Raw genomic sequence first — 27,923 nt, 5'->3', positions numbered from 1 at the left:
TGGATCAGATGTTGTATGTCAGAAGTATAATAATCTATGGATAATCCTACTCAATCAGGCATTAATGTACTCAGTCTTATTTTGGGCAGTAAGAACCTTTCCTTTAGTGAAAGAAATATATAAAGTAGCAGCTTGGTTTTCCATTTGTGATTTTGAAGAATGTTACAAATTGCGTTTACAAGTGTCTTGGGATACATCTTTTGGGAGATGAGTACACCAGACTGATGTGTTTTCTAAGGTTATTCATACAATACTACCATTCCTTTTAGTGATTTTTTGTCACTTCCCACTTAGAATGTATTCACAGATAAGCCATGAGGAAGAAAAGAGCAGGCAAGAAATGTATTTTTTTTTTCTTTCTCCTCTCTGAGTGGCATGTTTACTAGTGGACCCAATCTGAAAAGAAACCCTTGAAGAACCAATGGGTGTGAACATTTTTAATAGAATGTGTTTATTTACAGTAGTTTTTTACTTTATTAAAATTGATATTTTGTGTTCTTGTTACATTGGCATCAAATTTATATTTTGTTTTCAATTGTGCATATACATGTAATAACCTCTGACCATTTTTTGTTTAGTCTCCTTGTGTTCAGTTTTCCCCCATCTTCCTGATTCTGTGGATTATCAGCTCTGTGTTGTGGGAGCTTTGTAAGACCCCATTGACAGCTTGCTTGAATTAAGAATTAACAAGAATATGTTGTAAAACTGGGTTTAGAGATGTAGAGCCAGATTTTCAAAGGTATTTAGGCACCTAGTGGAATAATCCCACTAGGCACCTGTCTGCATTTTAGACACCTAGTATTTTTTCAAAATCTGACCTTTAGCTATTTTATAGAAAATTGTTTTTAAAAAACTCAACTGTGACAGGTTGGATCACAGAAACCCCCTTGGGGCTGCCAACGGATGTGCCACAACTACTTCTGCCCCTGCCTTCCCTACCAGTTTGGGACTCCAGAATCCTGCCTGGTTGTGCCAGACATGCTTGCTGGCTACAAACACAGACCTAGGTCTGAACCATGTCCCACAAACTGCAGGCTTAACTGAAAGCAGCTTAAGAAATGTTCTTGTCCCTCACACTCAGATACCTAACTCCCAATGTGGTCCAAACCCCAAATCAATCAGTTTTACCCTGTATAAAGCTTATACAGGGTAAACTCATAAATTGTTCACCCTCTATGACACTGATAGAGAGAGATGCACAGCTGTTTGCCCCCCCCCATATTAATACATATTATGGCTTAATAAGTAAAAAGTGATTATTAAATACAAAAAGTAGGATTTAAGTGGTTCCAAGTGATAGACAGAACAAAGTAAATTACCAAAGAACACACACAAGTCTATGCCTAATCCAGTGGGAAAACTGAATACAGATAAAACCTCACCCTCAGAGGTTTTCCAATAAGCTTCCTTTTACAGACTAGTCTCCTAGTCTGGGTCCAGCAATCACTCACACACCCTGTGGTTACTGTCCTTTGTTCCAGTTTCTTTCAGAGATCCTTTGGGGTGGAGAGGATATCTCTTGAGCCAATTGAAGACAAAATGGAGGGGGTCTCCCAAGGTTTTATATAGTGTCTCCTTGTGGATCTAAACTCCTCCCTCCACCTGTGCAGAATTACAGCTACAAAATGGAGTTTTGGAGTCACATGGGCAAGTCACATGTCCATGCATGACTCAGAACTTTACAGGCCAAGCCACATAGCCAGGAAAGCTCAGATGTGGATTGGTGTCTATCAAGGTCTATTGTCAGCTTAAGTGTTCCTTGATTGGGCACTTAACTTGCACATTCCTTTCTAAAGAAGGGGACTAAATGCCTTACTAAGGCTACTTAAAATCAACAAGTAAACAGCCAATATTCATAAGTTTGAATACAAAAATGATACATGCATACAAATAGGATGAATATGTGCAGTAGATCATAACCTTTCCAGAGATATGTTACATGGCATATGTAGCATAAAACATATGTGGCAGAATTAAGGTGGTGTGGTCAATCATAATTCTAGTATTTCAGAACTATTGAGTGCTTGATTGAGCAACATAAACAACGTTTAACATAGTAATATTGAATATGATTTCCTAATTTGTATTTTTAAAGAACAAACATCCAATAAAATGTATTCTGTACAACTGTAACATGCACAGGGCATGGGCATGGCACATGTTTGTTGTGCCAACCTGCACTATGTACCAGTTTAAGGGCCACGCATTAAACTAGCTCAGTGGTCCCCAACCTTTTTGTGGCCAATAGCACATTCATGTTTTCAGAAGAATGTGGCGGACACCGAAATTTTTCAAGGCTTATTTTGTATTTGTACATTAAATAATATATTAATATTACATAATATATGAATCCATAAGATAAAAAAGGTAATTTTACTTGTAAAAGGTATTAATTAAACTATGTGGCAATTATTCTTTCACCTTACCATGTGAATTTGCTCTTTTTTATCTACCTGTAAGAAAAAATTATGATTTATTTTGTAAAAACTCCTTAACAGTTTTCATCTTATTTATTTTTAAAAAAATAAAGTTATTTTTGATTGGACAGTTTTTTGGAAACATTTAGACTAGCTGAAGCAGAAAGTGAGGCTAGTAATATTTCAGTCCTATATATAAAACATTGTTGAACTGCTGGTCCAGATATATTTATTATTCTTACTTTAACATAGATAGCCAGTTATGGTTAATTAAAAAATATTCTTTGTGTTACTTTTAACTGGATTTAAATAAACAAACAAACATTTTAAAAAAAAGTTAAATACAAGTTAATCATATGCGCTCATCAGCACTTAATGGAAAATAGGTATCATTAATTCATGTGTTTTTTTTTTCTAATAAAGTCAATGTGATTTTTGGCACTGCATTTCTTCAGCCAATTTTTCATAGTTGGGAGAGTAGGATGATATTCCCATTTGTAAGCAATCATCAAGATGGGCATCTGTATGCCGAGATCTGTATTTTGATTTTATGATGTTCATTGTTGAAAACAGAACTTTGCATAGATAAGTGGAACCGAAATAAGATTTTATTTAGTGTGCTACATTTTTTAAGGCAGGAAACTTTTTTCGGTCAAAGTTTTCATCTGTTGCGCAGGATTTTAGAACAATATCATTTTGAAGGTCCAAAATCTCCCATTCCACGTCTTCTATTCTTTCTTGAATGAGACTCACAATTGATGTAGCCATTTCTGTTACCTCTATTTGGCAAGTGAAAGGATTCACAAGAAAAGCAACTACAGGCTCAATGGTGGTGAACTGTTGAAATCTCTTTTCAGATTGTTCTAGAAGTGTTTGAATGTGGATAACAAATGGTGATGGGTTAAAATCACTGTCACATACCACTTTCTTCATACTTGGGAAATGTATGAGAGACTTCGTCTTCATATGTGACATCCACAAGATCAGTTTTGCTTTGAATGATTTTACAGAACCTATCATTTGAGCCACATTTGTCTTTTCCCTGGAGCTCAAGATTTAAAATGTTCAATTTGTCAGTGATGTCGGCAAGAAAAGCCAAGTCCATTAACCAGCTGGAGTCTTCTAGGTGCTCAAAGTTCTGATGTGTGGACTTCAGAAATTCTTTGATGTCTTCAATTAGGCTTAAAAAACATGCGAGACCTTTACCTTTGCTCAGCCATCGTACTTCTGTGTACAAGATAAGATCAGATTGTTTATCATCAACATCTTCCAACAGGGCCTTAAAAAGTCGGTGTTGCAAAGGTTTAGCTCAAATAGTGTTAATTATTTTAATAACGACATTCATGACGTGTTGAAAAGAAAGAGCTTTGGCGCACAAAGCTTCTTGGTGGATAATACAATGATAGGACATAAAGTTCGGAAAGGATTCATTCTTCTTGCAGAGTGCAATGAATCCATTGGTGTTGTCCATCATTGCTGGTGCCCCATCAGTGGTGATTGCAGACAGCTTGTGTAGTGGCATACTAATTGAAGTTGCATATGGTTTGAATAAATTACAGATGTCCTCACCCTTTGTTTGCCCTTTCATAGGCAATACTCTGAGTAACTCTTCTTTTATGGTGAAGTCACGAAATACCATCCTCACCATAGCTGCCAGCTGCGCTGTATCTGATATATCTGTCGACTCATTGAACTGCAGCGAAAACCAGTCACATATTTCCAAGTCATCCTTTAGCTGAGTTTGCATGTCGCTTGAAATTGCATGTATCCTCCTCATAACTGTGTTGTCTGATAACTGCAAGTCTTGTATTACCGACAAAATCTCACGTTTGTTAGGAAATCCTTGAAACAGGCAATCAGCACCAGTCAAAAATGCTTCCTTCAAGAATTCACCATCTTCGAAGGGTTTTTCTTCTTGCAAGCAGATGAGCAATTTTAAAGGAAGCAATAGTAGCACTTTTAGACTTTAGCACTTGTCTAGTGAAAACAGATTGCGGGGCAGATAGGTTTGATTTGAGTTGATTAATTTTCTTCTTTCTCAACTCCAGATTTAAATGGATGGCTAATGTCAAAACAGCCATGATTAGTTTGGAAATGGCGTTCGACATTGTTTTTTCGGCACTGCAACAGTACCACCGCACAATAAGCAAACATATTTCCCTTTATTTTCAACAAAACAATGGGATTCTTCCCACTCTGCGTTGAAATAATGCGTACGTTGTCTTTTATTTGAACCACTCATTTTGGGGCAAAATGTTAAAACAATAATAAATCGCAAAGCGCGAGAAAACAGCAGTATGAGTGCAGCAGAAGAATACTCACAGGGCTGGCTTCAGGTACCAGTGGAGCAAGTACATGCTTGGGGCGTCACATGCTAAGGGGCGGCATTTCGTCCATTCTTGTGGTGGCAGAGTCTGAGCGGGGTTTTTTTTTTTTTCTGTTTCAGCAGTTCGGGCGTGATGCGGTGTTTTTTTGCGCTTTGGCAGTTTGGGCGGCGGCAGTCCGAGACACTTTTTTTTTTTTTTTTTGGGCAGTTCTGGGCAGCGCGGAGAGAAGCTGGAGAGAAGCCGTGGCCCCGCGCCGGCCGGGAACAGAGAACACCAGCGCCTGCAGCCCCAGAGTTCTCTGTCCCCGGCAGGCGCGGGGCCGCGGCTTCTCTCCCCTGCTGGGCATTACCTTTCACACCGTGTCACTAGGCAGGCACGCATATATGCCCTGGCGGGTGCCATAGCACCTCTGGGCACCACGTTGGGGACCACTGCACTAGCTGACTCTACACAAGGTGCAATCAAGTGCACAAAATAAACAGAAAAAATAAATAGTTTTTTAATTGCTTTCTGTTACACTTTGTTACTTTTAAAAGTATCAGATAAATAATTTTCAGGGAGAGTATGATTATTTTTTTCTACATGTAGAGTTTTAATGCTTTGCTTTCTTAATTTGTTTCAGATCGATTTACCATCCAGCAGTTATTTTTATGTTAATTTCAAATAGCTAAAATTTTGAAAGTTCTCTCTCCACACAAAGCATAGGAGGAATCTTTAGGTACAAGACCCAGAGTTGACAAGTTCGTATGGCCGCTAAAATTCAGCTAGAGCCCTTATTCAGTGTAAATCCAGTTGAAGTCAGTGGGAATTTTTGCTTGTCTAAGGAATGTAGGATTCCAATATAAGATGAGGAAATCTATTTGACAGTTTGTCGGACATGTCATTCAGAGAAATATGTTTGGATCAGATATTTTTATTTGTCAGATAATAGTATCGTTTTGTTGCAGCCACTCTTTACAGTGATTTCATCATGTCAGTGTTTTGACATTACCAAATGTACAGTGCTTCCCATTATTACCAATGTGATTTGCAAATAAAAATATAAAATACAGCCTCCTTTTTAAATGTTTCTTTATACACAATCACACACCAAGTATTGAAATCATGTTTTAATTTTATGTTTCTCTTTCCAAACTAGATATGTAAGACTGGAGATAAAATGTGGCCACAGGAAAATATTGTGTGATAACATGGAATGGTGGAAAATATGGAAAGACTTTGTGCAATAAATATTTATTAAATGATGTAGATTCATTCTCAAGAACAGGTTTTAAAAACAATAAAATTTACACTAGTTTCGTGGGTTTTTGCCAAGCAGTAAGCAAAGGTGTCTTTAGGATTTTTTTAGTAATAAAGGGAAAATATTTTGACAAAAATGATATAGTTTAGTGGAATTAGAGTATAAACGTTGCACTAACAAGTACACGATGGCATACTTTTTGTAGTTTGTTTTAGTAAAACCCATCATAGTTCCGTGTAAACTGTGCAGGAATCTTATATATACAGCGCAGATCAGAAATCACGCTGCTCGTGTCTCCTCTGTGCGGCCCCAGCAAGGCTGTGGTGTGGCTCTTTTAAGAATCTGCTTGTTCCCTCCCCTGTGACGGTGGGTTTGGACTTCTCTCCTTACTGCAAGGGAATGCAAGCCCTTCTGTTTTTGTGTCATGCTTGGCTGAGCCAAGAGGAGGTAGTGGCTCTGAGATGCCCCTTGGGCAGGAGCTCAGATGGGGCCTGTCTGGGTTCTGTAGTGCTGGCCTGGGTTAGCGGAAGTTCCAAAGCTGTGGCCTGAGGGGCAGAAGCACACACCCCATACCCACATCTCATCTGCACAATAGTTGGTGTCCAGGGACATGGCAGTTGCTGCTGCCAAGAGGCAGCAGGGGAGTGAGCTCCAGCCTAGCCCCCTTCCTGGGGGTCCCCAGTGGGCATGTCTGGAACCCCTGGCCCAGGGAACTTGCGGGGTGTGTGTGTGTGTGTTTGTCTCTCCCTGTCCCTCCCTCTCCCAGGCTCTTAAGACAGCTGCTGCATAGCAAATCATTTCCCTCTGGGACATCATGAATGGGTGTAATAGAGACTAATGTGTGAGACTGGGGAGGAGCCACCCTGGAGCAGCCCTCCCTGCACCCTATTCTCCTGGCTGCCCCCCAGAACTTCTCCTAAACACTCTGTAGCTCAGACACACACAACCCCTCCTATACATACCCCTCACTGCACACACACAATCCCCCTCCCATGCTCACCCCTCACTTTTTTTTTTTTGTTTGGCTGGAGGACAAAAATGTAATGTTCAATGGAGTTTGTGGCCCCCTCAGTACAAAATAATAACAACAATTGAGGGAATATTGATGCCAATACATTTCACCAATGCAGTACAATGCAATACAGTAAATATGCTTTTTCCTACTGATACACTGAAAAAATTTATATAGCCAAATTTATTATTTATACTCTGCATGGGTGTGCCTGCATGCAATCTTTAGCTGTAATTTCAACATCTTTAATAAATTAAAGATTGGTTTTGGTTATTAATAGCTATTCTTAGTGATTGGCCCCCTTCACCATCTGCTAAACCAGACCATTCCCTTCCCCTCCCATCTCCAAGGTGCAGAAACCCTTTTGGTCCCACCTTTTTTCAAGCCCAAGTGCTCTAATATACACAACTTACCTGTACATTTATTTCAATGTAGAGTTCATATATTCAAATAAACACATTACCATATGTTAGAGTATTTAGCTGCCTAAGGCATTTGGAAATAAGGCATTTGGAAGCCGCCTTATGTAGTTGCGAAGGAACGGCAGGCTTCTCGCAGGTGGAGGAGAGGTTTAAGAGTGTGTGGCAATTGAGTGGGTGTTTGGATGGGAGCACTTCACTTTTTTTAAAAAGAAAAGGAGTACTTGTGGCACCTTAGAGACTAACCAATTTATTTGAGCATAAGCTTTCGTGAGCTACAGCTCACTTCATCGGATGCATACTGTGGAAAGTGTAGAAGATCTTTTTATACACACAAAGCATGAAAAAATACCCCCCATTTTAACTTTAGGAACCTATAGTTAGATAAGCTTTAACCAACAGGAGGTTGGGTTTGTGTGTGTGTGTGTGGGGGGAACCTGGATTTGTGCTGGAAATGGTCCAACTTGATTATCATACACATTGTAAGGAGAGTGATCACTTTAGATAAGCTATTACCAGCAGGAGAGTGGGGTGGGGGGAGGTATTTTTTCATGCTTTGTGTGTATAAAAAGATCTTCTACACTTTCCACAGTATGCATCCGATGAAGTGAGCTGTAGCGCACGAAAGCTTATGCTCAAATAAATTGGTTAGTCTCTAAGGTGCCACAAGTACTCCTTTTCTTTTTGCGAATACAGACTAACACTGCTGTTACTCTGAAACCTGTCACTTTTTTTACTTTCTTTTTTCTATTCTACTGCCCACCCTCAGGAAATTAACTGAAAAAACCCTGTGTTAATACAATATTGAGGTATAACATTTCAGTGGACAAAAGTTAGAAAATGTAGACGTGAAGATTCCCAATTAATTCGGACACCTTTGTATATGTGTGTTTGTTAATGGCATATATTTAACAACTTAATAGAGGCACTCATTGGACTTACAACACAATTGGTTCCTGAAAATTGTGTCATAAGTCGAAATGTCATAACTTGGAACCACAATACACTCCATTGTGGGACCAAGGGTTGTAAAGTCGAAACCAGTTGTTGTAAGTCAAATCAGGGGGTCAATTCAGAAACGTTGTAAGGTTGTAATTCGAACGTCGTAAAGTCAGGGACTGCCTGTATTTGCTAACCTTGAAATATAATGCAGGACAGATACAGCTCACTCTACTCCTGTAAGTAGTCCTATTTACTTCAATGGACTTAATCATCCAAGTAAGGCAAGCAAGATTTGACCTCATATGTATAACGTGGCTGTATTAACGCTGATGTGGAAACATCAACTTTTGAATTTACTGACATTTTTTAATTTAAATTTTTTGGTGTTGCATTAATATATCTTTCTGCATTTAATAGGTAAATAAATAACAAATACCCAACAATATAGTATTAGGAAACTTCATCTTGGGGTTTCAGTTACAAACCATTTGAACTTTCTTCGTGATTTGTCTCAGATTAAACTTTCATTGGAATTACATTTTGATGGCTACTTCTCTGTAGTTCTTGCACATTCATAAATACATATAGCACACTCACTTAGTGAAAAGTGCTGGTCTGTGTTATATTACTCCCTTTTTGCGACAAAGATACAATCTAAACTAGGCTATTAATGCAATACATATACATAAAAATGTATAAAGTGGCAGAGCAAAGTCTATTTTAGAGCAGTGGTTCTTAACCTGGGGTGCACACACCCCCTGGGGGTGCAAGATGCTCTTTCTGGGAGTGCGAGACATGCCAGATTTTTTTAGAAGGTAAATCATCGAAAACACAAATTAAGCACAGGCACCTAAGTACAACTACTTTGTTTCATCAAAACTATGTATTTATTAACATTATATATTTTTTAACGATTACTGTAATATACAAACAAAAAATATATCTAGGTTTAAAGAACTGACCTACTTCAATGATTTTTGATAAGAGGTGAGAGAACATATTTTGAGAACCGAAGGGGTGCAGGCTGCAGTAAAAGTTAAGAACCACTGTTTTAGAGGCTAGTACTCATTAATAGCTTTCTGTCATCAAATGGAGAAGTCTGTGTTTGGTTAGGGTCTTTTGGCTTAATTGGGAGGAGTTTATCCTTTCAATTTATATTTCATATTAATTTATTTGTGTGTAAGAGGGAGAATTGGGGCAAATAGTTTGAAAATAAATAAGATAATAGGAACTGCAATATTGGGTCAGATGAGAGATCGGGCTAGCTCAATATCCTTGTTTCTGACAATGGTCAGTACCAGATGCTTCAGGGGGAAAGTGTAAGAAACTCTGTAGTAGGCAGTTATGGAATAACTTTTCCGTAGGGAAAAATTATTCCTAAACCTATGAGTTAGTCTAGTGTATGCCCTCAAACAAGAAGGTTTATACCCCATTCAAATTTAAAAAAGAAATCTTTACTAATGAAACTCTGGATGTTCTCATTATTCATATATATGTCCAGTTCTTCTTTGAAATCTGCTACCTTTTGGCCTCTATCCTATCTTGTGGCAATTAGTTCCACAGGCCAGTTTTGTGTAGTGAAAACATTTCCTTCAATCAGTTTTAATTGTGTTGCCTTTGCATTTTATTGAATGTACGTATATACTTGCATTATGAAAAAGATAAATAGAAGTGCCCTGTCTGTCTTCTCTATAGTAGTTATTATTTTGTATACATCTATCAAATTCCTTCTTATTAGTGTGTTGTATAAAGTAGTTTTGCTCTTTTCAACCTATCGAAATTTTTCTAGGTAGGTTTCTATTTATATCACCTGTTGCTGAATACGCACTATTTCTGCTGTATCCTTTTTGGTGTGGCACCAGAACTGAATACATTATTCCAGCTGAGGGCATACTATTTGTAAATGTAATATCATTATATTTTCAGTGTTATTTTCCATCTCATTCTTTATGCGTCCTCACATTTTATTTGCTCTTTTTAACCCACATTGCACATTGATTAGTAAAACACACATGGAAAAGGGGCATGTATACACTAGAATACCTTTTGTTAAGTGTGTATATTTGTGTATAAATCAGAAAGATGTTAAATGAAAACAAGAGACAAGATAGCTGTTCGAAGTCACAGTACAGCAGTGTGAGGGTAAAGTCTCAACAGGTATGCAGTTGGATAGGATTTTAATTGGATACTTGATGAGAAAACAGTGTCTGCTGATAAAAGGGCTGTAGAATTGTTATTGGGGGAACAACTGATGGTATCTGCCAAGATTTTCTCATCCCCTCACCTCTTTTTCCAAGTGGCAGCAGTAAGAAGTGTAGGTAAGATATAATCACCTATACGTTCCCATTTTGAGTACTGATGTGTTATGTAATCCATCTTAAAGACCAACTGAATTCTGATTTTACGTGCTGTGTTCATTGTTGCTTTAAACAAAATCTATTGGTTTTTCATTCTGTATTTCTGACTTTTCTCCTTCACTATTTTTTAAGGTAAATCAGATATCTTAATTTTTGTGACATTTCTTTTATTTCAATAGGCTACGAGAGCAAGAACGAAAAGAGGCAGAAGAAGCTAGTCAGAAAGAAATAGAAGAATGGGAAAAGTCACTTTTAGCTGAAGCAGCACCTACAAGGATGGAGACCATGTGGGAAATTCCAGCTATTGGTCATTTCCTTTGTTTAGCACAACAAATTCTAAATTTGCCTGAAATAGTCTTCTATGAGTTGGAACGTTGTCTTCTAATGCCTCAGTGTAATGCTTTTTTATCCAAAATAATGACTTCTTTGTTAAGTCCTCCTCATCGAAGATCTACCTTGCATCGAAGACCAACTCTTCCTTACAGGACTTGGGAAGCAGCACTTAGACAGAAAGTGCAACAGTGGTACACTGTTGTAGGGCAAACTGACAACCCTGATGGCTGTGCAGAAAAGCTTGGGCTGTGCCCCCAGTTTTTTAAAGTCCTTGGGGAAGTTAATCCTTTGGAGGGAACACCATTTCATGAGCTCCCATTCTACCAAAAAGTATGGCTGCTAAAAGGCCTCTGTGACTTTGTATATGAAACACAAAAAGATGTTCAAGATGCTGTGCTTGGGCAGCCTATCCATGAGTGTAGGGAAGTGATCCTTGGTTATGATTTCTTGGAGAATGCCTATGTTCATTTTCCACAGTTCTGTGGTGCTGATGTACGGATTTACAAACAGAAGCCTTTTCAAGCTCCTGCATTTCCAGCTCCCCCCATCAAAGTAAAAAAAGTACCACGGATTAAATTGGAGAAAGTGAAATGTGAGTATGTCAGCAAAAGCAACGGGGAAGTCAGATTTGGTGGCAGAGAAGAGCTGCTACCTCACTGTAAAATAGAAGCAGGGAAAAGTATGGATTCTCTTATTTGTTGTCCAGCAAAAATTCACTTGGATAGTTTCAGTATCACCACGGAAAAAGAAATGAAACCCAATTGTGAAATTAAAATGCATACAGCCTGTGACATAAAAAAAACTGGCTGCTGTAAAGAGAACCAGGAGAAGCCAATTAGTCCAGGAGAAATTGTTGGCTTTGGGGAACCTCTCAGCCCAGGAGAAATCAGGGTTGTAGAAAATGGAGAGAAAGATCATGAAGCTTCCCTAATAAAAACTGAGCCCAGCCCATTAAAAACAAATACCCTTAAAACCTGCCAAGTGCATGTGAATGGGAGTCATAGCAACAATCCAGACATGAATTGCCACAAAGTTGCTAGAGAAATGTTTCTGGAGAATTCACTATGGAATAATAAGAAACTAAAACTTACTAAGATGCGAGCAAAAAAGAAGAAAAAGAAAAAAAAGAAACTGAAAGACATTTTGAATGCACATCTGCAGAGAAAACGTGATGACCTGCAAAGAAAGCGTGAGATTCTTCCTCACCCATTCAAGACTTACAAACCTGAGATCCAGAATAAGTTGTTCATCATCAAAAAGAAAGCAAAACACAAGAAGCACAAATCTGGTAAGTTGATTTGATTATACTAAAAGTGAGAGGAAGGGTGATAGTGGCGTGTTCTTAAAATAGACTTTGTAGCTGTATTTGTTATATTTTATTTTGTGAATGGGAACAGTATCATGCCTTTTAAGTTTCTGATATTAATTTTAGATGGAAGAGTTTCACATCCAATATATGGTATGCACAGAGCAGGTCCGTCAATTGATAAAACTTGACAAAACATGATTCATGTACAGTTTTCAGGGTAGCCTGTAGTCAGTGTAGTTTGCTGTGAGACGTTTTACTTGACGCAAAAAGCATCTGAGGCTATATTTACACTTAGGGCGGCGTGTAGAGCACAGATACCACACGCTCCATACCACAGGTAAAATAGCAGTGTGATATTTAAACAGGATATAAATTGCGTAAGCTATTTTACATGTTGCTGCTATACTTATATTTGTCAAACTCTTTAGCAAGGTGGTCATCACTAGCAGTGCTCTCAGAAATACCAACTGTATTTTAAAGAAATGATTTTACAAACTAGTTTGCCATGTGTACATAGTGAAAAGTTTTTTACATTTTCAACATTCAGATTGTTGGGCTGAGAAAAGGGCCTGACCTTGCATCGTTGAAATCAGTGGAAATAATGCTATTGACTTCAAAGGGAGCAGGAGCAGGCCCTTAAAAATTATTCTGATTTTTTTTTAACTAACTATTGTTACAAGTAATACTATTTTTAATATGATTACTTGATTACTGTAAAAGAGATCAGGGAAAAATTGCAATTTTCTGTTTGTTCACTTTGTATAACTTATATATAGTGCATTGAGCATTAAAAATCTTACTATCACAAATTCCTCATCTGTGTTAGCTGCTATAGTGTAATTTGATGCCCAATGTTTGTAACATACTAACTTTTCATTTTGTTTTAATGCTTAAAACATAAACAACATTATCTTGCTTAAGGCAACTTCATAAACTAGGATGAGCAGATGAGTCTGCAGACAGTTGATGTAATTTGTTTGATTCTATTTTAAGGGCTTCTTTATTTCTACTAATCTTTATTAAGGTATATTTTGGGTACCAAGCATGTTATGTTGGGAGAGCCTGTTGTAACAGAAATAAGTATGCTAGGCTGCAAATTAAAAAAAAAAAGTGGGCAATGAAATTGTATTATATTAGTCATAAAATGAGCTTCTGTAACTAAGTAGTAAATCTAGCTAATGGAAGTACCTGGTTATTTATATCAAATTGCACTTGTGTGGTAAGGAATCCTAGTTTCACACTGGAATTGTTATGGTGAATTTGTCAAGGGAAATATTAAAGAATATAAATGATTTGTTAAAAAATACATTTCCCTGTAATTCTAGTCTAGTAACTACACTTTCCCTTCATAGATTCCCACTCTTAAATTGTGGGCTCCAGCAGATGTCTTGGGAATGCTCTCACACATTAAGAGTTTTTCAGAATTTCCTGTATCAAGGAGACTGTTGGGAATGTGGGAGAGAGTGTACAGAGTCTCCATATGTTTTGTTTGTGTAATACATTTATAATGTGCTTATCACAAGGCATCTGAGTACCATGCAAAGGAGACAAATACTAAAGCGAAATCAGCTAAGAGTACAATGTGCTGCATAAAAAAAAAACCCCCAAAAAACAGAACACCTCCAAAGGATCAGTTTCGAAGTGGTAAGAGGAATAAATAAAAGGTAGACAGTTAATTTAAAAAAAAAAAAAAAAAGCTCAAGGAGGGAATCCAAAGACTAAAAAAATGAGTCAACTGAAGTAGATGAAACTTCTAGTATGCACTAAAGCGGGATCTAAACCACAAGGGCCACATGAGGACTAGTACATTGGCCCGAGGGCCGCATCACTGACCCTCCCCCCACGCTGCCCCTGGCCTCGCCCTCACTTCACCCCTTCCATGAGGCCCTGCCTCTTCCCACCCCTTCCCCGCCCCATTCCACCCCTTCCCCAAATCCCCGCCCCTGCCCCACCTCTTCTCTGCCTCCTCCCCTGAGCGTGCGGCTCCCTGCTCCTCTACCCCCCCCCCTTCCTGGAAGGCGTTAAGCCCTGCCAAACAGCTGTTTGGTGGTGGGAAGTGCCTGCAGGTAGGCAGAGGAGCGGGGATGCGGCGTGCTGGAGGGAGGGGAGCCTGGCTGGCCACAGGACATAACTCCAGGGGGGCACGGGGAGCTTGGTGGACAGCGTGGCGGGCCGCAGGAAATAACCCCGCAGGCTGTATGCAGCTCGTGGGCCGCGTGTTTGAGACCCCTCACTAAAGAGAGTGAGTGAGGTGCTCTGTGGACCTCTTCTAAGAGGAATTTCCACAGTTGAGACCCTCAGACAGACGTGGAACTTCCCTACAGCCTTGTCCTGATTGAACCTAGAGACCAAGGGTATGTCTACACTATGAAATTAGGTTGAATTTGTAGAAGTTAGTTTTTTTAGAAATCGTTTGTATATAGTCGATTATGTGTGTCCCCACACAAAATGCTCTAAGTGCATTAAATGCATTAACTCGGCAGAGTGCTTCCACAGTACCAAGGCTAGCGTCGACTTCTGGAGTGTTGCACTGTGGGTAGCTATCTCACAGTTCCCACAGTCTCCGCTGCCCATTGGAATTCTGGGTTGAGATCCCAATGCCTGATGGGGCAAAAAAACATTGTTGCGGGTGGTTCTGGGTACATGTCGTCAGGCCCTCCCTCTGTCTGTGAAAGCAACGGCAGACAATCGTTTCGCGCTTTTTTTCCTGAGTTACCTGTGCAGACGCTATACCGTGGCAAGCATGGAGCCCGCACAGCTCACTGTCACCGTATGTCTCCTGGGTGCTGGCAGACGCGGTACTACATTGCTACACAGCAGCTGCAACCCATTGCCTTGTGGCAGCAGATGGTGCAATAGGCCTGAAAACCATCCTCATTGTGTCCAAGGTGCTCCTGGCCGCCTGGGCAGACTTGGGCACAGCGACTAAATTAGGAGTAACTCGACCAGGTCATTCTCTTTAGTCCTGCAGGCAGTCCTATTGTACCATCTTATGGTGAGCAGGCAGGAGATGAGGATGGCTAGCAGTCCGATTGCACCATCTTCTGCCGAGCAGCCAGGAGATGTGGATGGCTTGCAGTCCTACTGCACCGCCTGCTGCCAGCCAAAGATGTAAAAGATAGATGGAGTGGATCAAAACAAGAAATAGATCAGATTTGTTTTGTATTCATTTGCTCCTTCCTTCCTCTCTCCCTCCCTCTGTGAAATCAACGGCTGACAGTCGTTTTGGTGAGGTCTGTCAGGGGCACCTTGAAAACTTTAATGGAGATACAGTCCTGCCTGAAATACCAGAGGGAGGGATAGCTTAGCGAGTTGAGCATTGGCCTGCTAAACCCAGGGTTTTGAGTTCAATACTTAAGGGAGCCATTCTGTGTGACAGTTGTTTTTGTTTCTCCTTGATGTAAAGCCACCCCCTTTGTTGATTTTAATTCCCTGTAAGCCAATCCTGTAAGCCATGTCATCAGTCGCCCCTCCCTCCATCAGAGCAACGGCAGACAATTGTTCCACGCCTTTTTTCTGTGCAGATGCCATACCACGGCAAGCATGGAGCCCGCTCAGATCAGTTTGGCAATTAGGAGCACATTAAACACCATGCACATTATCCAGCAGTATATGCAGCACCAGAACCTGGCAAAGCGAAACCGGGCGAGTAGGCGACATCAGTGCGGTGATGAGAATGATGAGGACATGGACACAGACTTCTCTCAAAGCATGGGCCCTGGCAATGCGGGCATCATGGTGCTAACGAAACAGGTTCATGCGGTGGAACACTGATTCTGGGCCCGGGAAACAAGCAGAGACGGGTGGGACTGCATAGTGTTGCAGGTCTGGGACGATTCCCAGTGGCTGAGAACTTTCACATGCGTAAGGGCACTTTCATGGAACTTTGTGACTTGCTTTCCCCTGCCCTGTAGCGCATGAATACCAAGATGAGAGCAGCCCTCACAGCTCACAAGCGAGTGGCAATAGCCCTCTGGAAGCTTGCAATGCCAGACAGCTACCGGTCAGTCAGGAATCAATTTGGAGTGGGCAAATCTACTGTGGGGGCTGCTGTGATGCAAGTAGCCAATGCAATCAAAGATCTGCTGATCTCAAGGGTAGTGACCCTGGGAAATGTGCAGGTCATAGTGGATGGCTTTGCTACAATGGAATTCCCTAACTGTGGTGGGGCCATAGACGGAACCCATATCCCTATCTTGGCACCGGAGCACCAAGCCGGCGAGTACATAAACCGCAAGGGGTACTTTTCAATAGTGCTGCAAGCACTGGTGAATCACAAGGGACGTTTCACCAACATCAACGTGGGATGGCCGGGAAAGGTACATGATGCTTGCATCTTCAGGAACTCTGATCAAACTCTTGCATCTTCAGGAACTCTGATCAAAAGCTTCAGGAAAGGACTTTATTCCCAGACCAGAAAATAACCGTTGGGGATGTTGAAATGCCTATAGTTATCCTTGGGGACCCAGCCTACCCCTTAATGCTGTGGTTCATGAAGCCATACACAGACAGCCTGGACCGTAGTCAGGAGCTGTTCAACTATAGGCTGAGCAAGTGCAGAATGGTGGTAGAATGTGCATTTGGACGTTTAAAAGCGTGCTGGCGCAGTTTACTGACTTGGTTAGACCTCAGCGAAACCAATATTCCCACTGTTATTATTGCTTGCTGTGCGCTCCACAATATCTGTGAGAGTAAGGGGGAGACGTTTATGGTGGTGTGGGAGGTTGAGGCAAATCGCCTGGCTGCTGATTACGTGCAGCCAGATACCAGGGCGGTTTGAAGAGCACAGGAGGGCACGGTGCTCATCAGAGAAGCTTTGAAAACCAGTTTCATGACTGGCCAGGCTACGGTGTGAAAGTTCTGTTTGTTTCTCCTTGATGAAACCCCCCGCCTCTTGGTTCACTCTACTTGCCTGTAAGCTAAGCACCCTCCCCACCTCCCTTCGATCACCGCTTGCAGAGGCAATAAAGTAATTGTTGCTTCACGTTCATGCGTTCTTTATTAATTCATCACACAAATAGGGCGATAACTGCCAAGGTAGCCCAGGAGGGGTGGTGGAGGAGAGAAGCACCGGGAGGGGTGGTGGAGGAGGGAAGGACAAGGCCACACAGCACTTTAAAAGTTTAAAACTTTAAAACTTATTGAATGCCAGCCTTCTGTTGCTTGGGCAATTCTCTGGGATGGAGTGGCTGGGTGGCCGGAGGCCCCCCACCGCGTTCTTGGGTGTTTGAGTGAGGAGGCTGTGGAACTTGGGGAGGAGGGTGGTTGGTTACACAGGGGCTGTAGTGGCGGTCTCTGCTCCAGCTGCCTTTTCTGCAGCTCAACCATACGCTGGAGCACATTAGTTTGATCCTCCAGCAGCCTCAGCATTGAATCCTGCCTCCTCTCATCATGCTGCCTCCACCTTTCAGCTTCTGCCCTCTCTTCAGCCCGCCACTTACTCTTTTCAGTCCGCCACCTCTCTTCCCGGTCATTTTGTGCTTTCCTGCACTCTGATATTGTCTGCCTTCACAAATTCGTCTGTGCTCTGTCAGTGTGGGAGGACAGCATGAGCTCAGAGAACGTTTCATTGTAAGTGCATTTTTTTCGCCTTCTAATCTTCACTAGCCTCTGGGAAGGAGAAGATCCTGTGATCCTTGAAACACATGCAGCTGGTGGAGGAAAAAAAAGGGACAGTGGTATTTAAAAAGACACATTTTATAGAACAATGGGTACACTCTTTCACAGTAAACCTTGCCGTTAATGTTACATACATAGCACATGTGCTTTCATTCCAAAGTCGCATTTTGCCTCCCCCCACCACGTGGCTAGCTCCTCCCCCTTTCCGTGGCTAACAGCGGGGAACATTTCTGTTCAGCCACAGGCAAACAACCCAGCAGGAACGGGCACCTCTGAGTGTCCCCTGAAGAAAAGCACCCTATTTCAACCAGGTGACCATGAATGCTATCAGTCTCCTGAGGATAACACAGAGAGATAAAGAACCGATATTGTTTGAACGCCAGCAAACATACACTGCAATGCTTTCTTCTACAATGATTCCTGAGTACGTGCTACTGGCCTGGAGTGGTAAAGTGTCCTACCATGGTGGACGGAATAAGGCTGCCCTCCCCAGAAACCTTTTGCAAAGGCTTTGGGAGTACATCCAGGAGAGCCACGAATGCCAGGGCCAATTAATCATTAAACATGCTTTTAATCCATGTATACTATTTTAAAAGGTACACTCACCAGAGGTCGTTTCTCTGCCTGGCGGGTCCGGGAGGCAGCCTTGGGTGGGTTCAGGGGGTAGTGGCTCCAAGTCCAGGGTGAGAAACAGTTCCTGGCTGTTGGGAAAACCGGTTTCTCCACTTGCTTGCTGTGAGCTATCTACAACTTCATCATCATCATCTTCCTTGTCCCCAAAACCTGCTTCTGTGTTGCCTCCATCTCCATTGAAGGAGTCAAACAACACAGCTGAGGTAGTGGTGGCTGAACCCCCTAAAATGGCATGCAGCTCATCATAGAAGCGGCATGTTTGGGACTCTGACCCGGAGCAGCCGTTTGCCTCTCTGGTTTTCTGGTAGGCTTGCCTCAGCTCCTTAAGTTTCACACAGCACTGCTTCGGGTCCCTGTTGAGGCCTCTGTCCTTCATGCCCTTGGAGATTTTGACAAATGTTTTGGCATTTCGAAAACTGGAACGGAGTTCTGGTAGCACGGATTTGTCTCTCCATACAGCGATCAGATCCTGTACCTCCCATTCGGTCCATGCTGGAGCTCTTTTGCGATTCTGGGACTCTGTCATGGTCACCTCTGCTGATGAGCTCTGCATGGTCGCCTCTGCTGATGAGCTCTGCACTCACCTGCAGCTTGCCGCACTGGCCAAGCAGGAAATTGAAATTCAGAAGTTCGCGGGCCTTTTCCTGTCTACCTGGCCAGTGCATCTGAGTTGAGAGTGCTGTCCAGAGCGGTCACAATGGAGCACTCTGGCATAGCTCCTGGAGGTCAATACTGTCTAATTGCGTCCACAGTACCCCAAATTCGACCCGGCAAGCCCGATTTAAGTGTTAATCCCCTTGTCAGGGGTGGAGTAAGGAAATTGATTTCAAGAGCCCTTTAAGTCTAAAAAAAGGGCTTCGTCGTGTGGACGGGTGCAGGGTTAAATCGATTTAACGCTGCTAAATTCAACCTCAACTCCTAGTGTAGACCAAGGCCAAGAGCAAATCAAGGCATCCACGTACCAATGGGTTTGATGTAAGCACCTAGAGAGTAAAAAATATTCACCCCAGCCAGTGTCTGACAGAAACATAGAGCAAGAGATACTCACTGAAGTTAAATTCCAGAAATTGACGTGGCAGGGAAGAGGGAAGGAAAAGATGGGAGGGATCATCCTAGCTGGGTTTGGGGAGAAATGTGACCTACATTTTTTCTCAGCTTGTTCTCTTGTACGGTGAAAATCCTCATCTTCATAAACAGAGGAACTGGTGCTGTGGAGATACTGTTCTATGAAACATGGATCTCAAAGCAGTAAGAAAACCCCTTCTCCTTAGCCTTAGGAATATGGCACAATATGGAATACATGACCACGGGCCATGATGAGGGACGTATAGGATCAGGAAGATAGCTTGAGTGAATGAGATGAGAGATTGTTCTGTTTCTGCCCTAGCCTGTTCAGGATTTATGGCCCAGAGTGGTAGATACATGGGGTTCCAACACTGGTAGGCTCACCTCTCTGGCTCCCTCTTCTCCATCTGCTCCCAGCCCTAACATCAGCCCTTACTTACCCCATTCTCACCACATCAACAGGGGAGGGAGAAGAGGTTACAATAAACTGTGAAGGAGATATTTGGCATCCCTCTCACCCCATCAACACTAGAGATGCTTGAGAGAGGGAAGGTAGGGTGAAATCTGCCTTGCAGAGCTCTGCTTCTGATGAACCATCTTAGGTTTGTTGAAGTGAAGATACGCAGTCAGGATGCTCTGCCACAGCAGATTTTGTAGCTACTTCAAGGCACAAAGAATGGAGAATAGTAGTTAAAGGCAGATGCAGAGTGGATCTGTAAAATCTGCTGGTACAGCTCTTTCAGACTGTCAGCCCTTTAATGAGCCTCAGATATGGCTTGTTTACTCCTGGGGGAATTCTGTGCCAAAATGAAAGATTCTGTGTACAATATTTTAAAATACTGCATATTTTGTCAAAATAACACAATATAATTGCGCCAATTTAAATTATTTTGGTAATTTATTTCAAAATACTTGTCAGCATCTATGTCTGTACCAATACAGACAGCAAAAAAGATTCAAGAAATGTTTTTTGACAAACAGATTTCTTACTAGGCATATTAATACAGAACTCTTGAGTAATAATTCATTTAAACTACAATACAGAAATGTGTTTCCTGCACTCCTCAGAAGCAGTGAAAAGGCTTGGGGGAGTCAGGGATAATGTAGGAGCTGAGGAAGAGGGAAGTAATTGCTGGGAAGGAGCCTGGATGTGAACTTGGAAGGTTGTTGCGAGTGAATGGGAGAAATATGGAATAGGGATTGTTAGGGAGCCTCCACCAGGCAGACCCTGGGTGGCCCTGAGCCTCTCTCATTCAGTCAGGCACATCTCCTCTGTCCCCATGCGTCCTTGCACCGCCACTCAGCCATTCCTACTCCCCCATCCCCAGGTGGCCCTGCACCCCCTCCTCTTGTCCCCATGTGTCCTTGCACCCCCACTCAGCCACCCCTTCCACTCATGTGTCCCTGCTTTCCGTCCCCCATGTGGCCTTGTGTTCCCACTGATATACTGCACCCCCACTTATGTAACTGCACTCAAAAACAAACCAGTGTAAAACTTTAGAGCTTACAGGTCCACTCAGTCCTACTTCTTACGCAGCCAATTGCTAAGAGAAACAAGTTTGTTTACATTTACAGGAGATAATGCTGCCCACTTCTTATTGACAATGTCATCTGAAAGTGAGAACACATGTTCACATAGTACTTTTGTAGTCTGCACTGCAAGGTGTTTACGTGCCAGATGTGCTAAACATTCGTATGCCCCTTCATGTTTTGGCCATCATTCAAGAGGATGTACTTCCATGCTGATGACACTTGTTAAAAAAATAATGCGTTAATTAAATTTGTGACTGAACTCCTTGGTGGCAAATTGTATATCTCCTGCTCTGTGTTTTACCCGGATTCTGCCGTATATTTCATGTGACAGCAGTCTCGGATGATGACCTAGCATGTTGTTTGTTTTAAGAACACTTTCACTGCAGATTTGACAAAACACAAAGAAGAAACCAGTGTGATATTTCTAAAGATAACTACAGCAGTTGACCCAAGATTTAAGAATCTGAAGTGCCTTCCAAAATCTGAGAGGTACAGTGTGTGGAGCATGCTTTCAGAAGTTTTAAAAGAGCAACACTCCAATGCGGAAACTATAGAACCCAAACCACACACAAAAAAAGAAAATCAGCGTTCTGCTGGTGAGATCTGACTCAGATGATGAAAATGAACATGCATTGGTCTACACTGCTTTGGATCGTTATTGAGCAGAACCCATCATCAGCATGGATGCCTGTCCTCTGGAGTGGTGGTTGAAGCATGAAAGGACATATGAATCTTTAGCGCATCTGGCACATAAATAACTTTCAACACCACTGGCAACAGTGCCATGCAAACAGCTGTTCTCCCTTTTGGGTGACGTAAACAAGAAGTGGGCATTATCTCCTTGTAACAGTGTCCCTGCAGGGTCCTCCTGGCTCCTGCCCCCGCTGGGCTGAGAAAGTCACAAAGAGACCTTTTGGTGCAGTGCCCACCTGGTGCTTTTATTTACAGACTGTGCTCCCACCACCTTTCCACCATACAAGTAGTCCTCTTCTTGCAGTCAACCAGCAGGAGAGAGGGGGCAAGCTATCTCTCTCTGCTTCCCCTCAGTGCCTTTCCTCTGCTTCAGCTTTCCTCTTTTGGCCTTCCTTCCCCTGGGGCTCTTATTCAGCCCCAACTTGATGAGGCAGCAGCTGTTCAAGCTTCCTCAGTCAGGGCCAGGTGGTCTGCCCAGCTCCAATTCACCTCCCTTAATTGGAGCTGGAGTGACAGAGGGTTGGCTAAGCAGTTTTCTGCTTAGCACCCTGTCACACTCCTGCAAATGTAAACAAACTTGTTTGTCTGAGAGATTGGCTGAACAAGAAGGAGGACTGAATGGACTTGTAGGGTCTAAAGCTTTATATTTTATTTTTGAATGGAGTTATTTTTTGTACATAATTCTACATTTGTAAGTTCAGCTGTCATGATCAAGAGATTGCACTACAGTATATGAAAAATACTGTTTTTTATTTTTACAGTGAAAATATAATAAAAATAAAGTGAGCTTTGTACACTTTGTATTCTGTGTTGTAATTGAAATCAGTATATTTGAAAATGTGGAAAACATCCAAAAATATTTATAGAAATGATATTCTATTATTGTTTAACAGCGCGAATAATCACACAAGTCAGACCGGCTAAGATATATCATACAGGAGACTGCAACTCAGGGCCTGGTCTGAGTGTGGGACAATTGTGTGAATCCACATTAAGTGGTGACAGCTCCTGTGGCTTGAGATCTAGAAGGGCTTAGAGAGACCAGGAGAGATTAGAGGTGCAGTACCGTGACAACTCTGCTAAAGTAGAGATTAAAATAATTGTTGTTTTGATTCTTGTCAGTCTGATTCATTGATGTAGAAAGCCCATTCTGGGATAGTGTGGCAGCTCTGTCAGAATGCAAGAGATTCCCTGAAATAATTTGTTTCAAAGGAGCTTTGATATAAATCCTGAACCTCGTAATAATGTTCTAAGAGCTTCAAACTAATACACTTGCTGAGTATTCACTGTTTCTCCCTTCTTTGTAGTTGTCATACACATACAGCTAAGGATAGCATAAAATCCCTCCTGGGTAGCTGTACTGAATCTTTCCCTGTAGGGGGTAAGAAGCTCAAATAACCTATTTGGCACCTGACCAAAAGGGCCAATGAGGAAAGAAGATACTTTCAAATCTGGGGGTAGGTTTTGTGTGTGCTCTCTTTGTATTGTTCCCTCTTCTGAATGGGGAGCGAGAGACCAGGCAGGAAATATATCCCCTGAAAACATACCTGAAATGAGCATCTAAGATTACAAAAAATTATAAGTAATGGCAAGGAAATGCTTTACATTATCTTTTGTTTTAGCTTATGAATTTTCCCTGTGCTAAGAGTGAGTTTTATTCCTGTTTTTTTTGCAACTTTGAATCTGATCCTATAGGGAAATCCTCTGTGTTTTAAATCTTTTTATTACTCTGTAAAAAGTACCTTCCATCCTGATTTTTGCAGGTGTGATTCTTTTACTTTTTTTTTAAATAAAATTCTTCTTTTAAGAACCTGATTGATTTTCAGTGTCCTAAAACCTAAGGAGTTTGGTCTGTGCTCACATTATACCAATTGGTGAGGATATTATTCTCAAGCCTCCCCGGGAAAGGGGGTGAAGGGGTTTGGGGGAATATTTTGGGGAAACAGGGACTCCAAGTGGCCCTTTCCCTAAATCTTTGGCTAAATCACTTGATGGTGGCAATAATATCGTCGAAGGACAAGGAAAGGATTTGTGCCTTGGGGAAGTTTGAACCTGAGCTGGTAGAAATAAGCTTAGGGGGTCTTTCATGCGGGTCCCCACATCTGTATCCCAGAGTTCAGAGTGGGGAGGGAACCCTGACAGTAGTCAAAATTGCAAATACTTATGTAGAACATAAAGATGGTTTGTGTTTGGTATGGAATTCAGACTCTGAGATTGAAGTATTAATTCCTTTTAACATGTATGTAATTAAGCTGGTGGTGTTCAGTATAAATTCCATCCACACCCTCAACTATGTTCTCGGAGTTGTAAAAATTATGTTACAATAGCATCAGATGTCATCTAGGTCAGTGGTTTTCAAACTGCGGGTCACAACCCAATAGTGGGTTGCGGAATGTAAGGCACTGGATCATGGTGACTCTGGTTAGCACCACCTACTGGGCCATTAAAGTCCCGCTGGTGGTACTGCCCAGCTAAGGCAGGCAGGGTAGTCCCTACCTGTTCTGACACTGTGCTGTGCCCCAGAAGCGGCCAGCAGCAGATTCGCCTCCTAGGTGGGGGGGCCATATGGCTCTGCGCACTACCCCCACCCCAAGCATTGGTTCCTGCAGGCGAGAGCTGTGTGGAGCTGCTTGCGCGCCTCTGCCTTGGAACTGGACCTGCAGCTGGCTGCTTTTGAGGCACAGCGCAGTCCTTGGTGCCAGGATAGGCAGGAAGCCTGCCTTAGCACCCCCGGTGCGCTGCTGACCGGGAAGTGCCCGAGGTAAGTCCGCGCCCCAATCCCCTGCCCTAGGCCTGAGCCCCCCATCGAACCCCTTCCTGCACCCCAAACCCTTCATCCCCAGCCCCACCCCAGAGCCTGCACCCCCCAGCCTAGAGCCCTGACCCCCTTCCACATTCCAACCCCCTGTTCCAGCCCTGAGCCCCCTCAAATCCGGAGCCCCCTCCTGTACCCTAAACCCCTCATCCCCATCCCCACCCCAGAGCCTGCATCAAGCCCAGAGCACACTCTGAACACCTCATTCCCGCCCCACCCTGCAGCCCTCACCCCCGCAGCCCAATCCATTGCCCCAGCCCAGAGCCCCCCAAACCCCTCATCTGCAGCTCCATTCGGTCGCAGGCATCAACAATTTTCTTCAACTGGGTCTCCAAAAAAAAAAGTTTGAAAACCACTGATCTAGATTTAGAAAGGCCTATCAACTAGGTTATGAGCATATAATGAAATACTGTAGGACCACTTTATTTTTCTAAGTTGTAACAGAGTTCTTGAAGCATCAGGCCTCTGTGTTTGTCATTCAGCACCAATGTCCTCAGAAATATGTGTCACTGAGATTTCATTTTATTTGCTAACATCATTCTGTGTTGTGAGTCAGTTAATTATTCATTTGTTGTAAGACCTCTGCTGTTTTGAGACAAGGCAGATGCAGACCATGTCAGCACAGAAACCCCTGACGTGCACTCTGTCTTGCGATTTGCTGGATTCCTGAACCTTGTGTATTTCTAGATGAGGAGCTATTGGGTGGGAATAGAATAGTCTACATTTAAAAATAAGCACCTAACAAATATGAGATTTCAGTTGCCCTCTGAACTTCAGGGAACAACAGGAGGGGATAAAGTGTGTCCTATGCCCTTGTAATGGTAACTGGGTGTTACTATTTCTGTTAACAGATAGTTCAGGCTTACAATTCAATTTAAGATCTGGTAGGGCAAATCAAATTTTTTGATGGAATTTGGTTGGAAATGTTAGAATTCGTGGAGTTAAAGAGGCCTGAGGACCAGGTGGCTGTATGAGTTCACCCTTAGACCTGGTCTACACTAAGAAATTAGGTTGGTGTAACTGTGTTGGTCAGGGGTGTGAAAAATCCACACTAACCCCTGGTTAGATAGTGCTAGAATTCAGCTGCAGCATTTTAAGTGTAGATAAGCCTGTATTTTGCCATGGCTAATGGCAAAAATTAGCGTGATTTAAGACACTCCCTGTTTTTAGTCCCTCCTTTTCTGGACTTCAGGTCTCAAACCATATTTTTCTATGCAGCAAACCTTCACCTCACCTCACCCTTTGTTATTATAAGAGGTTCCAGATCTTGTAAACCATTACAATTTCAAGTCAAGAGGAATTCCTCACAGGTTACAGGTGAATAGCAATTGCAACATTTTGTCTAAAAACCTTTTCCAAAAGCTAGGTTTTGAGCATTGTTAAAGAGTCTCAGTTAAAAAAATCTTTCTGAGATGTTCACTATATTTGCCATTGTGAGAGATTTTGAGAGAATTGCATCAGTGACAGCTTACTGTGAAACTTACAAATACAAGTAGTCTTCTTAAAAATAGGTCAGAATGGTAAATATGATCTCCATTGTCCCTGTTAAAATAAATCATGGTTTTCAAAAAAACACATGATTTAATTATCAGATATTATTTTAGTGGTGCATCACTTGATAAAGTTCCTTTCTAGGCTAGTGTCAGCTCTATCTCATCTATTCAGTGAGTGAGAATGTACATTTTCAAACCTGGAAATTTGGCTCATCAAAGAGAGCTTTGAGGAAGGGATTAAAATATCAGAATATAAAAGCTGCAGAGTGTAGAAGTTATTCGGGTATTTGATAAATTTTTTTTGCTTAGACTAGCTATAAATTTATCTTATTACTCTGTCTTACTGGACCTCTGCAGAGAGGTCAAGGTATATCAAGTATAGGACTACACTATATTCTTGCATTTTAAAGGTGTTCTTCTAGGTCAGAGTGGAGGCCCATGGACATGGCATTACGGAGGAAACTTGTACTCTTATTGCCAATGCCCGATTTGTGTAGTAGTCCCCAGGGCTGTCAATATGGTAATTTAAGCACTAAAACTTAAGAAAAAATAAGGTCCTTTTTTTAGAAGAGACCAGTGGAACTTTATATAGTACATATTACTCCAGTTCAGAATAAGGAAGGAAAGCTCTCTCTGTATATTGGAGAAAAGAGAGAGCTGCAATTCGATGTTTCCAGGCTGGGGAAAGTGAATTCTGATGATTTCTCCACAGGCACCTCAGACTTCAAATTTAGTAGTCCAACAAGAATTTTTGTTGTTGTTTTTCCCGTTTGTTGGGCCTTGGTCTCATTCTCACAAATAAAATAAAATATTGTTACCACTGGAAGTTACAAAGGATTGGAAGAAAGCTAATGTAGTGCCAATATTTTAAAAAGGTAAACGGGACCAACTGGATACGTATACATCGGTTAGCCTGACATCAGTCCTGGGCAAAATAATGGAATGGCTGATATGGGTCTTAGAATCATAGAATATCAGGGTTGGAAGGGACCTCAGAAGGTCATCTAGTCCAACCCCCTGCTCAAAGCAGGACCAATCCCCAATTAAATCATCCCAGCCTGGGCTTTGTCAAGCCTGACCTTAAAAACTTCTAAGGAAGGAGATTCTACCACCTCCCTAGGTAACGCATTCCAGTGTTTCACCACCCTCCTACTGAAAAAGTTTTTCCTAATATCCAACCTAAACCTCCCCCACTGCAACTTGACTAATAAAGAATTAAAGAAAGGTAATAAAATTAATGCCAGTCAACATGAATTTAGGGAAGGTAAATCTTGTGAAGCTAACTCTTTGAGATATAAAGTTTGGGTGATAAAAATAGCTGTGTTGATGTAATATACAGGCAGTCCTCAGACTTAGGACACAGTCATTGGTTCCTGAAAATTGCATCATAAGTCAAAACGTTGTAACTCAGAACTGCAACCCACTCCCTTGTGGGACCGAGCGTTGTAAAGTTGAAACCAATTGCTGTAAGTTGAATCAGCGTGTCAATTCAGAAGCGTCGTAAGTGTTGTTTGTCGTCAGTTGAACGTCGTAAAGTCAAGGACTGCCTGTACTTAGACATCTGAAAAGCTTCTGGCTTGGTACTGCACAACATTTTGATTAAGAAACTAGAATGATACAAAATCAACATGGCACACATTAAATGGATTAAACTGGACAGGTTTCAAAATGTAAATGGGGAATCGTCAAGAAGCAGTTGTGCTTCTAGTGCTGGTC

At 41.9% G+C, this 27,923-nt stretch overlaps 1 protein-coding gene across 3 annotated transcripts in view; it reads left to right on the top strand.

Moving 5' to 3' along the window:
• The window catches only part of BRD10 (bromodomain containing 10), a 108,616-nt gene that overhangs the window by 16,907 nt on the left and 63,786 nt on the right, over positions 1-27,923 (top strand). For all 3 annotated transcript variants that reach the window (XM_073345281.2, XM_073345280.2, XM_073345283.2), the window contains one exon: positions 10,894-12,335. In XM_073345281.2, coding sequence (XP_073201382.2) covers positions 10,894-12,335 — 1,442 coding nt within the window. The remainder of the gene's footprint in view (positions 1-10,893; positions 12,336-27,923) is intronic.

This window comes from Lepidochelys kempii, chromosome 5 (assembly GCF_965140285.1).
Source record: "Lepidochelys kempii isolate rLepKem1 chromosome 5, rLepKem1.hap1, whole genome shotgun sequence".
Taxonomy (NCBI): Eukaryota; Metazoa; Chordata; order Testudines; family Cheloniidae; genus Lepidochelys; species Lepidochelys kempii.
Note: the sequence above shows the minus strand (reverse complement) of the source record. Positions and strands in the feature narration are given on the sequence as shown.